We start from the raw sequence: 14,548 nt of genomic DNA, 5'->3' as shown, positions 1-14,548 counted from the left end.
AAGAAACTTGCAATCATGGCGGAAGACAAAACAGGAGCAGGTACATGTTACATGATAGGAGCAGGAGCAAGAGAGAGAGAACAGGGGGAGGTGTCAACACTTTTAAATGAGCAGACTTACGACAACTCACTCACGACCACGAGGACAGTACCAAGTGGATGCTGCTAAACCACTCCGGAGAAATCTAGCCCCGTGATCCAGTCACCTCCCACCAGGTCCCACCTCCAACATTAGAAGTTACAGGTTGACACGAAACTTGGTGGGGACACGGTTCCAAGCCATATCATATGCAGACATCCAAAATATAGAAAAAGGATATTGTGGGGGAACTGGATATTCACACAGAGTGCCCATGCAGTAACAGCACATGGCTAATTCAATACAAAGAGAAGATGGCACTTTCACAGTGGAGTAATCTGGAACAGCGCCCTGACCACATGGTCAAGATGAACATCACCAGTCATGAGACAAACCGACATGGAAAATCTGCTGATGTTATGCCCTGAGAAGGACAGCACGTCTGCTATGCAGTAGTCCTGCCAAAAATGTTAAACCTACCTGAGTCTAATTACAAGGAAGCCATTTGACAAACCTACGTTCAAGGGCTTCCTGACAACGACTGCACTGGTTTAAAGCACACTTTAAAGCAGGTGGATCACGAGGCCAGGAGATTGAGACCATCCTGGTTAACACAGTGAAACCCCGTCTCTATTAAAAAATACAAAAAATTAGCTGGGTGTGGTGGTGGGCGCCTGTTGTCCCCAGCTACTTGGGAGGTTGAGGCAGGAGAATAGTGTGAACCCAGGAGGCAGAGCTTGCAGTGGGCTGAAATCGCACCACTGTGCTCCAGCCTGGGCAACAGAGTGAGACTCCATCTCAAAAAAAAAAAAAAAAAAAAAAAGTACTCCTTAAAGGACACTGAAGAGACCTGGTGGGCCGAGAACCATGGCTCACGCTCGTAATCGCATCACTTTGGGAGACCTAGGCGAGTGGATGGGGCTTGCCTGTAGTCCAAGCTACTCAGGAGGCTGAGGTGGGAGGATGCCTTGAGCCTGGAGGCCAAGGTTGCAGTAAACCGGGTTTCCGACACTACATGCCAGCATGGGCGACAGAGGGAGACCCTGTCTCAAAAGAGACTTCACAACTAAATGCAAAGCATGGTGTTTGGTTGGAAAGAGAATTTTGTTAGAAAGCAGCTATGAGGGATACTATGGGACCATGGGGAAAATCGAAAATGTTTCATGTGATCATACAGTAAAAAACTGTGTGGTCTCAATGTTACATTTCCTGAGTGTCATGATGTCATTAAGGTTTTGTGGGAGACCATGCTTTCTCGTAGGCGATACATGCTGCAGTATTTATGGATGATGGATCCAAATGATTCAAATGGATCTCAAATGATTCCACAAAACAATTTCAAAAAAAAGTACACGCATGTGGCCGGCGCGGTGGCTCAAGCCTGTAATCCCAGCACTTTGGGAGGCCGAGACGGGCGGATCACGAGGTCAGGAGATCGAGACCATCCTGGCTAACATGGTGAAACCCCGTCTCTACTAACAAATACAAAAAACTAGCCGGGCGAGGTGGCAGGCGCCTGTAGTCCCAGCTACTCGGGAGGCTGAGGCAGGAGAATGGCGTGAACCCGGGAGGCGGAGCTTGCGGTGAGCTGAGATCTGGCCACTGCACTCCAGCCTGGGCGACAGAGCGAGACTCCGTCTCAAAAAAAAAAAAAAAAAAAAAAAAAATACAAGCATGCACACAGGCTCAGAGAAAGATGGGGGCACGGGATGGAGGGAGGGATGAAGCAAATGTGAGAAAGTGGTAACAACTGGAGGGTGCAGTTGAAGAATATACGTAGGGGTGCTCCTTGTGCTTTCCCTGCAACTCTCCTGTGGTTCCAAAATAAAAACCAATGCAATCTGGGATGAAGGGGGTATTATGGACCATTTTATTCCAGTCAGTTTGAAAACAATGCAAAAGGTCACCAATCGGTAGGAAACCAAACCCACCAAAACGAACGCAAGAAGGCACGGCCAACCTAAACTGTTCCAGAATCATTACAGAAAGATATCAGTAGTTAAAGGCTTTCCACGAATAAACTCCAGGATTCCCCACCACATTCTGACAAACATCCTAGGAACATATATCTTCCATTTGACACAAACTTGTTCAGAAAATTGAAAGGGAGGGGCAGGGCGTGGTGGCTCACGCCTGTAATCCCAGCACTTTGGGAGGCCGAGGTGGGTGGATCATGAGATCAGGAGATCGAGACCGTCCTGGCTAACACGTGAAATCCCGTCTCTACTAAAAATGCACACACACACACACACACACACACACACACACACACACACACACTAGCCGGATGTGGTGGCAGGCGCCTGTAGTCATAGCTACTTGGGAGGCTGAGGCAGGAGAATGGCGTGAACCTGGGAGACGGAGCTTGCAGTGAGCCAAGATCGTGCCACTGCAGCATTCCAGCCTGGGCGACAGAGCAAAACTCCATCTCAAAAAAAAAAAAAAGAAAGAAAGAAAGAAAGAAAAAAAGAAAAGGAAATTGAAAGGGAGGAACAATCCTCCACTCACTGTATGAGCTTGGCATAACCTCGATACCAAATCCTGCAAGGACACCTAGAGAAATATTGCAGATCAATCACAGGCTCATGACATAGAAGTAAAAATCAGAACCAGAATCTTAGCACACGGAAGCCTACAGGATATGAAAAGGAAAATACCTAATGTGGCATGAGTAATATCGGCTTCATCCCAGAAATACTAACTTAATTTCCCTTCAGAAAATACAGTGGTACAATTCTCCACATTAACAGATTCCGGGAGAGAAACACGCTCCTCGTAGTCACAAAAGGTATTATCCATTCAAGATGTCATTATCCATTCGAGATGTATTGCTGACATTATGTTTTTCCTAAAAAGTTAGGACTATTGGGCTATAACTTACTCAGAGGTCTATGAGATTTTGTAAATGCATACAGCAATGGAAACACCAGCACATTATATATAGATACAGAGCATCGCCATCCCCCCCAGGTTCCCTCACGCCCTCTGGTAGTGAACTCCGGGTCTTAACCCTCAGATCCTGGCAACCACCAATCTGTTTTCTGTTCCCAGATTTTTGCCTTTTCCAGAATGTCATATAAATGGAATCACACAGTACGTAGCATGCGTATTTGGCTTTCTTCAGAGAAAGACACTCAGACCGCAATTCTCTAAAGGTGCAATGTACAGTTTCATGACCTGGATAGTAGTTACCTGGCTTGATCACCTTATACCTGTCAAATGGCTGGCTTCTGAGTTATCCTCGTGTGTGTGTGTGTGTGTGCGTGCGTGCGTGTATGTGTGAGAGAGAGAGTGTGTATGTGTGTGTGTCTGTGTATTATGTTTCAAACATACATATAATTTTGCATTTAACTGCTTCTAACTTTTATATGTCGGTGAGGGTTATTAAATGGCAATTATTAATACTTAAAGGAAAATGAATGATTATTGGAAAAGTCAGCAGAGTGATTTCCTCTGGCGTGTGCAAAGGGGGAGGTAGTGATCGGGATGGGGCAAACAGGAGGGTTCCAAAACCCTGCCAACGTTCCGTTCCTTGCTCTGCATGGTAGTGACCTGGACTTCAACATTGCACAACCACACGGGTGCCGTTCACGCTGGATCACGAGAACGGGGCATCCTGGGATCCCACAGATAGAGTTTGCACGGCCACCCTGGTGGCCACAGCTTACGCGGCTGTACCTGGCAAACACTGTTGGCCTCATCCTTTGAGGAAAAGGATAATGAGAAAATGTGTGGGGAAAAGGAGGAGTTCTTGGCCTGGATGCTGAGGACAGATGTGCGTGAAGTTGTCCGAGTTCTCCCAGGAGTGTGTTCCAGGCGGGCTAAAGTTCATGGCTGTTACTCACCATGACCACCATGATCCTATGATTGCCATCTCACATCCCCGTGTGCGGTGCCCTGGGCCTCCGCCACACCCTGGAAGGCCACCCTTGGGGACTGTGGCTGGCGGGCGCGCTAGGAGACTTGCACACCTTCGGCCCTAGCTGGAGTCTGAGGAGGAGACGCTCTTTTCTGCCAACAGAGTAAGAGGTCTCATATGGAAATGTACCTGTGGCAGCTCTGGCACCGGGTGTAGGTGGGATTCTGCTCAGGGCTCCGCCACTGTGGCTGCATGGAGAGCAGGCAGGCAGCTCGCCAGACCTCCAGAGCCCGTCTGAGCTGAGTGGCAGGACAGTGCAGGAGGGGGTCTAAGGCTCTCCAGGCCGGACCCCACATTCCTCTTGGTGGGAGAGATTGAAGGAAAAGGCAAAGCGGGACACTGAATGAGGGGAAGTGCTGGACCTCCTCCTCTCCACTGGGGCCCAGGTGGATTCCTCTAATCCGAGGAGCCTCGGATTCTGCACTTATTTCCCCTAGAACGGGAAGGCTCCGTCTGACCATGGCCTGGGGGGTAGACGTTACAGCTCCATTATTGTGCGGGAAGTGGTCTGAATATGGAACCGAGGTGGTGTGCTGAGAGGCGGGACTGGCAAATCCAGCCACCGGGGGATGGGTTCACGCCTTCCACGACTCCGTCCACGGGCTTCTCCCCTTCCACACCCTGTCGACCATGGCCCATTACCCACCGGGGCAGTGACCGTGGCTGGAGTTCCGCCCCGACGAGAACCTGCGTAGATGTCTCTGGTGGCAAAAACCCCAGCTGGAGAGTCCCTGACACATGTCTTCCCCCAGACACCAGCCCACTGTGTTATCCCCCAAGAAACAACCACCTGTGTCAGGGTCAAAGCCTTGGCCCGAGGAATTAAGCCAACCCTCTCAGGGGAGGTGTTGGATTCCGATGGGGCAGGCCCCCACCAGCGTTCCTTTTCAGGTCTGAAGCCTGTGTTTGGCCCACCACGTGCGTGATGGTCCCCCTCACTGAGCTCACACCATGGGCCCACAGGGAGACACAGAGGGAGTATGGTGGAAGGCAGATACCGAGCCCGACCAGCTGTCCCAGGGCAGTCCCTCCTACCCGCTTTCCATCCTCTCTGTGGGCGTCCTGCCCATGTCTTGGTTAGCGGGTGTCATGGCACCCTCCCATGGGAGCTCCCCACTTCCTAGATGAGGCGCCAACCAGCGACTCTGAGGTATTATCACTGCACCCACACACGGGAGTGCTGAGATATCCCATCTGTCCCACGGAGGATCAGCAGCCTACTGTGGCACCTCCAGCATTCCGAGAGCCCCAACACCCGTCCCTGTGTTTGGAGATGTCCCCTTCGTCCCACTCCACGCCCTCCTAGGTGTTAGATTGAACACCTCTTGTGAAAGGTAGATCCCAGCCCTGCTTTAGCGAATTCGATCCTTCACGGATCCTTCACCACTTCTTCCACTCCGTGAATCAGCCCATTCTCCCTCAACAGAGAGCACCCCCGATTAATTTGATTCCCAAGCGGGTGCTTGCAGGTGCACGCACACACACATACACACGCTAACCTTGAATGGTATCTGTATTTCTCCTGTCTTTGTTCAACACCCTGTCTCTTGGCGATGGGAGCTGGCAGAACCTACACACACCTCCTCACTGGAATCGGAATCTGTGCCCAAAGCTGGGACCTGCCCAGCCCAGGATTCTGGCTGAAGGAAGGAGGCAATCCCAACCGTCAGGGAGGGTGAAGGCAGAACAGGGAGCTTGAGGAAATCTCCTGTGGCCTCGAGAGGTGGTTGGGAAGACTGACCAGGGACACAGAAATATCATGTCCACAAAAACCTGTTGGCCTTGGGGGTGGTGACATGGTATTTCATAGGGACCATCAAAGAGCAGCCAGGCCTAGCATCCACACTTGCCCTGGAAACCAGCTGGCCATTTTCAAATCAATGGTATGGAGCCCACCGGCTGCAGAAGGGGCTGCTGGCTGCGAATGGACACCAAGGATGTGGAAGCCGCCTTCCGCGTAGCTACCGGCGGGCAGTTTCCACCAGGTTGGCCCACAGGCACCAGAACAGACTCAATGCCCCTGCCTCCAACCAAGAGACTATCTTGCCCTTTTCTTCCGCACTCCATGTATCTTCCTTTTGGCTCAGCTTCCCACCAGGATGTGGTTTCTGTCTCCACCTGGCTACTGAAGCTAAGGAGGAGATCTGACAGAATTTGGTAACTAAGGTTCAAAGGTGAGGGCTAAGAGGAACTGAGGATGCCAAGCGGGTTTTTGCCCCAGATGACCTGACCCTGTGCATGGTGGCACTGGAGGGACATAACGGCTCAAGAAAGAGGACTGGGTCCCTGAGGGGCGGCGAGGAGGATGAGCTCCGTCGTGTTCCTCAACAGCATGGAAATAACCATGCAGGAAAGGCCGCCGGCATCAAGCCACGGGGGAGAGCAACGATGCTCATGATGGAAAGGATGGTGAGAGGGCAGAACAGAAACAGTGAACCGCAGGAGGAAAGGTGAGAGAGACAGGGATTCTGGAAGAAGGCCATCAGTTCCTGCTGAAGGGGAGGGAGAATAGCACTGAAGAAGGGGACCTGTGAGAACCCAAAGTGGGAGGAGAAGAGGAGGGACCATGAGCAAAGCGTGTAGGAGAAAGGCAGGAAATGCTGCTGTGGCTGGGCAGGGCCCCCACAGCACCTAGACCCAGGGCACTATGGTGAGCCCGAGTGCAGGGCTGCTGCTCAGGGGCCGGCCCTGGTGCCCCGCAGGGCCCTTGGGAACAGTTCTTCAAGCGCCAATGAACCGGGCAACACCCTGCAACCCCCAACACTCCCAACAATCGCAGAGAGGGCAGACCACAGGCCACAGAATATGAGAACAACTTTATTTCAAATTGCTTTGAACTGCGTTGGGAAGGGGGCAAATGCGGTGGAAGAGAGGAAGCCCTGGCTTAACAGGCAGCTCCGGAGCTGCAAAGGTGGCAGCTGTTTGTCTTGTAGGAAGATGCTGGCTCCAACCTGTGAAACAGAGCAGCCTCAGGGACGGGCCCCCAGCCAGGGCCAGCCCACAGCCCTCCTAAGCTACCGGGATTGTGGGAAGGGGCATGGTGTGTGCAACACTCACTTCAAAGCTCCTGGATCTTGTCAGCGAGGAACTGCATGGCCGCTGAAACAGAGAGGCAGAACCGGGCACTCCAGACCCAGGGAAACAGAAACCCATCCCATGCCCCGGTGGGGAACTTCCTAGTCCTGCAACCAGAAACCCCACCAACCCTGGGACTGACTCACCCACCCATCACCTGGATTAAATGTGGAAATGCCTTCTAAGCGGGAAAGTGGTTCTCAGGTGCTGAGCCATCCCAGTACCGTCCAGAACATGTTTCAAAGACAGATAAGCCAGCCAGCAAACAAACACCATACAAGTGGTACCAGGCAGTAGTTAAAGGGGAAACACCGGCAGTATCTCTAACCGTCCTAAGAGAAGGAGAGTTCTGGGACTCGTGGACAAAGTGTACACGGAGTTCAGATGACACATTGTTATCTGTGCACACCCCTAGCTGAAAAGGCACAGAAGGCCCAGGTCGGCTTGATTCTCCTCCCCACAGGAAAGTCAGTCCCAGTGATGCTGCCTGTACCTGTAGCCCACCCCTGCCCCCCAAACCTGCAGAAAGACACCGCTGTCCATCCCTGCCCCAGCCAGGGCTCCATCATACCTAGCTGCTGTGTAAGTTCATCAATTTCCCTCTGCAGCCAGATGCACTAGACCAGCAGACACCGGGGAAAGATAAATGGTTAGTCAACTCTGGCCTCCTCTCTCCCCAGCCTCCCTGCAGCCCCCATAGCCTGCAGCCCAGTGGCGACGTGGGTTGGCACAGAACCCTCAATGGAAAGGAGGCACCCTCTCTCCGTGGGGTGCAGAAGGTGGAGACGTGTGGCGGTGAGGGCGGGGGGGGGGGCGGCGGACGCAGAAATCAGTTTAACCTGGACATGGATCCCACCATCTAGTGTGGACCTCTATTTCTAGGAGCCACACAAAGCATTACCCGAGGACAGTCCTGGGCTCCCGGGGCCTGCTGCTGCCTTTCTGGTCTTGGGGGATGGACAGGCGGCTGCTGGTCACCTGAAAGAGAACACAAAATCCAGCTTCCAAGCCTCCCAGTGAGGTGGAAAAGGCCTAGCAGGGTCTAAAGTGAGGCAGCATCACCCTCTGCTGGCAACACATTGCCCCTGCTCTGCCCAGCAACTCCAACCCCGCTCTGGGACTGTCTTCCCTGTTCCCCAGTGTGAGCCCATCTGCACCTGTGGTCCCCTAGCGTTGTGACTCCGGGTTGGACGCCAGCAGCGCGGCAGCCACAGCCAGGCCCTGGGAGGGCCAATGTGGCTGGCAGGACTTAACAGAAAAGGGCTCCGTACCGCCGAAAGTCTCCTTCCAGAGTTGGAGTTTGGGGCACTGCTCCAAATCGCCCCCCACCACACAAACCCCACTCAGAGAGGACGATGTGGCTTAAAGCCAGCCCTGTCGACACCCCGTTTCCCATGGGACAGCTGCCTGGGTGGGCAGGAAAGTGTGGGAACAAGGCTGAGCCCCCATAAGCGACAGAGCCAGAGGTTTCCCTCCCGACCCCTCTCCCCTCCACCCCTATCAAACCCGCAAGACTCACCGGAGGGTGCATGACGTCTGGGCAGGAGGCCTCCCAGGCTGTAGGCCGAGGGCTCGGAAGTTCCCGGAACTTGGGGAGCTCTGATGTTGGGGTCACCGCTGCTGAGTTCTCCACGACGCATGGACAGGCGAGGCAGCCCTGGCCTGTGTGTGGGAAGCTAAAACAGAAATTTCTGAGTCGGGCTGGCGGTTGGGGCAGGCGGTGAGTACATGTGGGAAGGGGTTGTGGTAAGGTGGAGACTCCGGAGCCTAATCTCATTAGCACTTTCTCCCTCAGTCAGCCCCAGGCCAGGAGGCAGAGCCCAGCCAGGGAAAACACTGGGGATACTGAGATAGCCCGGGCCGCCTCCCAGGTGGGTCGGGCAACAGCTAGGGAAGGAGGAATCAGGAAGTTGATGATCCTAGACACCCCAGCTTTGCGGCCCACACTTTAAGGCATCACCCGATCCAAACCAGCTGCCAGCCCTGCCTTCCATCCCAGCTCCTCTCTGCGGGCAGAGGCAGGACTCCTGCAGTGTCCGGAGGCATGGCCATCACACAAGAAGTGCCCCCTTTAACGTGTGCCCCTATGATGAAGACCCCCATCGGGCATTCTAGTGTCCCTAGGCTCCCGACGACAACCCTCGAGCAAGGGACAGAGGGGACATGGGTGAACAGGGGTGTGCTGGAACAGAGGAGGTGTGGGGGGAGGAGGGTAAAGAGGGAGAGGAGGGCGAGAAGGGCCTACTTACTTGGGCCTTTGGGACCTCATCTCGATTTGGGTCATTATCTTCTCTGGCCGCAACCTGGGACTCCCTGGTCTTCCTTCCTGCAGGTTTCTTCCCAGGGCCTCTGTGCTTAGGCTTTTGTGGTTTCTTGGACATCCCGTGTGGCTGCACACCGGAGAATGGCGGGAAGGTGGCCGGCTCCGGGGGAGCGGCTGAGAGTCTCTTTCCGCAGGCAGGAAAGGCTCTCCCCGGAGCCAGTTGAGAGGCACCTCCTGGGGACTTCTTCCCCTTGGCCATCTTCCTCCTTGAAAGGCCCTGGGGCAGGGCCCCTGCAGTGGCAGCTCCTGAGCAGCTGGGCCTGGCCTCCACCTTTCCCCAGGCCCTGCTCTGCATTTTCTTCTGGGGAGAGTCCTCCAGCTCTCCCACAGCCGGCCTCTCCACGACTGGAGTGAGTCCGCGGGGAGCAGAGGTCAGGAAACGGCCCGGCACGGGCCGGTAACTCTCCTTGCAGTGGAAGCCTGCGTGTCTGGATGTGTCTGCTGCCTTCTTGGGGCTGCCGGGCTTGGCCTGGCTTCCTTTGTTGCGGCGAATGCCCACCCTCATCAGTGGTAAGCCGCTGCTCTCATCTGCGGAATCAGAGTCGTGGGTAGACATCCTGGTGGGGCCTTTCGCAGAGGGCTGCTGGGGATCCAGGCGGAGGCTCCATCTGCTCTTCGAGCCCCTTTCCGGGTTGTTCCAGGCCTGCACTGGCCCAGGACCACAGAGGTGGAGACGGTCGGCAGAGGCCTGCTGCCGTTTTCCGGGGCTGGGGCCCAGCGCGTCTCTCCCACTGGGACCCACCTCCAGGTCCGCCCAATTGTCAGCCGACCCTTCGGCAGCGGCGCCTTCTGGGAACGGCTGTCCCTGGACGCTGGGCGGCGGCACGATGGCGGCTGGTTCTTCAGCCAGGTAGAATGAGTAGTCCACAACGTCCCCTTGGTCATCGATCGGGGTGCCTGGCCGTCCTTCCCGGCCCCAGAGCACCACCCTTCCTTGCTCTATCAGTTCGCTCTCAGACTCAAAGCTGAAGCCCTCCGGATCTGTGAACCCGCTCTCTCCGTCGCCATCGCGGCTGCCCTGCACCCCCAAATTGAGGCCGTGGCTGTGGTCCCCTGGGGCTCCGGGGCTGGCCGTGTGGGAGCCAGCCTGCTCGCCACCCTCCAGGTCGAAACCGGCCCCACAAACGGATACCTTGTCGGGGGAGCTCATGGCGGCAGTCCCGGCAGCCTCGGCTGTGGGGAGATGGTCGTCCTGGTAACGGCTGGAGGAGAGAGCTGAGCCCAGCCAAGCCCAGCTGAGCAGGCCACGCGACAGAAACAGTGAGGCTTTCGGGACACCGCCACCCTCACCCCAGGCGGAAGTACCAGATGTCCCCGGCAGCCAGTGGCTTCCTCGTGCCCTTGACGCCAGCACCGAGCCTTCTCATTGGTCCCCGTCTGCCAACCAGCGGGCCCTTTGTGGGGCGAGGTGCCTGAGCTTTAACCAATCGGGACACAGGCTCTTGGTTTGCCTCGACGCCTGTCGTTTGACTGGGTGGCTGCACTCTGCTTGGGTCTTGGGGCCAGGGGGCACTGTAGCTCTTGATCGCCTCTTTCTTTCTGTCATTCCACCTCTGGCCGGGCACCTACTTTCCAAGGAGAGCCACATCTCTGAGCCCCAGTGACCCATCTGTAAGGCGGGGATTAAGGGGAGAGCTTCCCCCAGCTCATCAGCTTGGGAGAGTAAACGTTGTGCTGCACGCAAAGCACCCGGTGCACAGAGGAGGTCTCATTGCAAAGTAGGTTCCTGGCCAGAGGCGGCAGGAGAGCAAGAAGGAGGTGGATCGAGAGCTCCAGTGCACCCTGGCCCCAAGACAAGACCAGAGGGCAGACACCCAGTCAAATGACCGGCATGGGGCAAACCAAGAGTCCGTGTTCCGATTGGTTAAAGCCCAGAGGCCTCTACCAACAAAGGGCACGCTGGTTGGTAGAGGGGGACCAATGAGAAGTCGCGGCACTGGCGTCAAGTGCGCGTGCAGAAGCCACGCGGGGTCGGGGACATCTCCTACTTCCGCCTGGGATGAGGGTGGCAGTGTCCCGAAGGCCTCACTGTTCCTGTTGCGTGGCCCAGTCCGCTGGGCTTGGCTGGACTCGGCTCTCCCCTTCCGCCGTTACCAGGACGACCGTCTCCCCACAGCCCAGGCTGCCCGGACTGGTGCCATGAGCTCCCCCGACAAGGTATCCGTTTGTGGGGCTGGTTTCGACCTGGAGGGTGGCGAGCAGGCTGGCTCCTGCATGGCCAGCCCCAGAGCCCCACGGGGCCGGGGCCACGGCCTCGATTTGGGGGCACCAGGCAGCCTCGAGGGCCAGAGCGGGTTCACAGATCCCAAGGTTTTCAGCTTCGAGTCTGAGAGCGAATTGATAGAGCAGGGAAAGGTGGTGCTCTGGGGCCGGGAAGGCCGGCCTGGCACCCCCGTCGACGACCAAGGGGACGTTGTGGACTACTCGTCCTACCTGGCTGACGAACCAGCCGCCATCGTGCCGCCGCCCAGCGTCCAAGGACAGCCGTCCCCAGAAGGCGCCGCTGCCGAAGGGTCGGCTGACAACTGGGAGGACCTGGAGGTCGGTCCCAGTGGGAGAGGCGTGCTGGGCCCCAGCCCTGGAGAATGGCAGCAGGCCTCCGCCGGCCCCCGGGAGCCCAGGGTTGTCCTCGGGTAATGCTTCGTGTGGCTCCTAGAAATAGAGGTCCATGTTAGACAGTGGGATCCGTGTCCAGGTTAAACTGATTCTGTGTGCCCCCCACCGTGCCCCATCACCATCTTCTGCACCCCACAGAGAGAGGGTGCCTCTTTTACATTGAGGGTTTCATGCCAACCCACCTCGCCACTGGGCTGCAGGCTATGGGGGCCCTCAGGGCTGAGGGAGACAGGGAAGACGAGGAGAGAGGAGGCCAGAATTGACTAACCGTTTCTCTTCCTCCGGTGTCTGCCGGTCTGGTGCATCCGGCTGCAGAGGGAAATTGAGGACCTTACACAGCAACTAGGTATGATGGAGCCCTGGCTGGGGCAGGGATGGACAGCGGTGTCTTTCTGCAGGCATGGGGGGCGGGGGTGGGCTGTAGGTACAGGCGGCGTCACTGGGACTGACTTTCCTTTGGGGAAGAGAACGAAGGAAAGCCCGGCCCTGGAGCCTTCTGTGCCTTTCCAGCTAGGGGTGTGCACAGACAGCAGTGTGTCGTCTGAACTCCGTGTACTCTTAGTCCACGAGTCCCAGAACTCTCCTTCTCTTAGGAGAGTTAGAGATACCACATGTGTTTTCCCTTTAACTGCTGCCTGATACGGCTTGTACGGTTTTTGCTTGCTGGCTGGCTTATCTGTCTTTGAAACACGTTCTGAATGAACGGTTCTGGGATGGCCCAGCACCTGAGAACCACTTTCCCGCTTAGAAGGCATTTCCACATTTAATTCAGGTGACGGGTGGGTGAGTCAGTACCAGGGCTGGAGGGGCTTCTGGTTGCAGGGCTAGGTGATTCCCCACGGGGACAGGGGGTGGATTTCTGTTTCCCTGGGTCTGGAGTGCCCGGTTCTGCCTCTCTGTTTCAGCGGCCATGCAGTTCTTCAGTGACAAGTTCCAGGACCTTTGAAGTGAGTGTTGCACATACCGTGCCCCTTCCCACAGTCCGGCAGCTTAGGAGGGCTGTGTGCGGGCCCTGGCTGGGCTGGCCCTGGCTGGGGGCCCGTCCCTGAGCCTGCTCTGTTTCACAGGTTGGAGCCAGCATCCGGGGCTGCAGCCAAGCGAGTTTCCTCCTTATCCTCCTTAGCCAGGGCTTCTGCTCTTCCACTGCATTTGCACACTTCCCAAGGCAGTTCAAAGCAGTTTGCAATAAAGTCGTTCTCATATTCTGCGGTCTGTGGTCTGCCCTCTCTGTGATTGTTGGGAGTGCTGGGGTGTGCCGGGTGTTGCTCTGTTCCCTTGCGCTGGGAGAACAGTTCCCCTGGCGCTCTGTGGTGGGCCCTCTCCCTGCAGAGCGTCTGGGCCGGCCTCTGAGCAGCAGCCCTGCACTCGGGCTCACCATAGTGCCCTGGGTCTAGGTGCTGTGGGGACCCTGCCCAGCCACAGCAGCATTTCCTGCCTTTCTCCTACACGCCTTGCTCTTGGTCCCTCCTCTTCTCCTCCCACTTTGGGGTCTCTCAGGTCCCCTTCTTCAGTGCTATTCTCTCTCCCCTTCAGCAGGAACTGCTGGCCTCCTTTGAGAACCCCTGTCTATCTCACCTTTCCTCCTGCAGTTCACCGTCCCTGTTTGTCCTGTCACCGTCCTTTCCATCATGAGCGTCCTTGCTCTCCCTCGGGGCTTGACGCCGGTGGCCTTTCCTGCATGGTGGTTTCCGTGCTGTTGAGGAACACGACGGAGCCCAGTCCTCTTTCTGGAGCCATTATTTCCCTCCAGTGCCACCATGCACACGGTCAGGTCATCTGGGTCAGTAACCTGCGTGACATTCTCGGTTCATCTTAGTCCTCACCTTTGAACCTCAGTTACCAAATCCCGTTAGGTCTCCCTCTTTACTTTCAGCAGCCATGTGGAGGCAGAAGCCACATCCCAGTGGGTGGCTGAGTCAAAGGGAAGGTCCATGGAGTGCGGAAGAAAAGGGCAAGATAGTCTCTTGGTTGGAGGTGGGGGCACTGAGTCTGTTCCAGCGCCTGTGGACCAACCTGGTGGAAACTGCTCGCAGGCACCTACACAGAAGGTGGCTTCCATATCCTTGTTGTTCTATAGGTGGCCAGCAGCTCCTTCTGCAGCCGGTGAGCTCCATACCCTTGATTTGAAAATGGCCAGCTGCTTTCTAGGGCAAGTGTGGATGCTAGGCCTGGCTGGTCTTCGATGGTCCCTGTGAAATACCATTTCCCCACCCCCAAGGCTGCAGGTTTTTGTGGACGTAGTATTTTCGTGTCCCTGGTCAGTCTTCCAGACTGCCTCCTGAGGTCACACGAGATTTCCTCGAGCTCTCTCTTCTGCCTTCACCCTCCCTGACAGTTGAGATCACCTCGTTCCTTCAGCCGGCATGCTGGGCTGGGCAGGCCCCAGATTCGGGCACAGATTCTAGTTCCATTGAGGAGGTGTGTGTAGGTTCTGCCTGCTCCCATTGCCAAGAGACTGCGTGTTGCGAACAGACGAAAAGAATAGAAATGCAGATACCATTCAAGGTTAGCGTGTGTGTGTGTGTGTGTGTGCGTGT

The 14,548-nt window shown here is 56.0% G+C and overlaps 2 protein-coding genes across 2 annotated transcripts; one reads left to right on the top strand and one right to left on the bottom strand.

The window, feature by feature from the left end:
- Positions 1–6,798: 6,798 nt before the first annotated feature.
- Positions 6,799–10,711, bottom strand: LOC105476722 (uncharacterized protein CXorf49). The gene is made up of 6 exons (XM_071088695.1): positions 9,322–10,711; positions 8,592–8,748; positions 7,974–8,050; positions 7,644–7,689; positions 7,055–7,096; positions 6,799–6,948 (listed from the first exon to the last, which is right to left on the bottom strand). Exons 1-5 carry the CDS (start codon positions 10,543–10,545, stop codon positions 7,056–7,058), a joined length of 1,545 nt encoding a protein of 514 aa, XP_070944796.1. The 5' UTR covers positions 10,546–10,711; the 3' UTR covers positions 6,799–6,948; position 7,055.
- A 444-nt stretch (positions 10,712–11,155) lies between these two features.
- Positions 11,156–13,217, top strand: LOC105476721 (uncharacterized protein CXorf49-like). The gene is made up of 4 exons (XM_071088696.1): positions 11,156–11,936; positions 12,327–12,357; positions 12,917–12,958; positions 13,079–13,217. The coding sequence occupies exons 1-3, from the start codon at positions 11,316–11,318 to the stop codon at positions 12,955–12,957; spliced, it is 693 nt and encodes a 230-aa protein (XP_070944797.1). The 5' UTR covers positions 11,156–11,315; the 3' UTR covers position 12,958; positions 13,079–13,217.
- Positions 13,218–14,548: the final 1,331 nt, after the last annotated feature.

The sequence above is a fragment of the Macaca nemestrina genome, chromosome X (assembly GCF_043159975.1).
Source record: "Macaca nemestrina isolate mMacNem1 chromosome X, mMacNem.hap1, whole genome shotgun sequence".
Classification (NCBI taxonomy): domain Eukaryota; kingdom Metazoa; phylum Chordata; class Mammalia; order Primates; family Cercopithecidae; genus Macaca; species Macaca nemestrina.
The sequence above is the reverse complement of the archived record's forward strand: the minus strand, read 5'-3'. Positions and strand labels throughout refer to the sequence as shown.

Coding starts and splice junctions, on each gene's coding strand:
- LOC105476722 (XM_071088695.1), bottom strand. CDS start 10,545: ATGAGCTCCCCCGACAAGGTATCCGTTTGTGGGGCCGGTTTCGACCTG. Junction 8,749..9,321: donor ATGAGGTCCCAAAGGCCCAA/GTAAGTAGGCCC, acceptor TTTCTGTTTTAG/CTTCCCACACACAGGCCAGG. Junction 7,690..7,973: donor GAGCCCAGGACTGTCCTCGG/GTAATGCTTTGT, acceptor CTGCTGGTCTAG/TGCATCTGGCTGCAGAGGGA.
- LOC105476721 (XM_071088696.1), top strand. CDS start 11,316: ATGAGAAGTCGCGGCACTGGCGTCAAGTGCGCGTGCAGAAGCCACGCG. Junction 11,937..12,326: donor ACAACTGGGAGGACCTGGAG/GTCGGTCCCAGT, acceptor ATCCGGCTGCAG/AGGGAAATTGAGGACCTTAC. Junction 12,358..12,916: donor GGACCTTACACAGCAACTAG/GTATGATGGAGC, acceptor TCTCTGTTTCAG/CGGCCATGCAGTTCTTCAGT.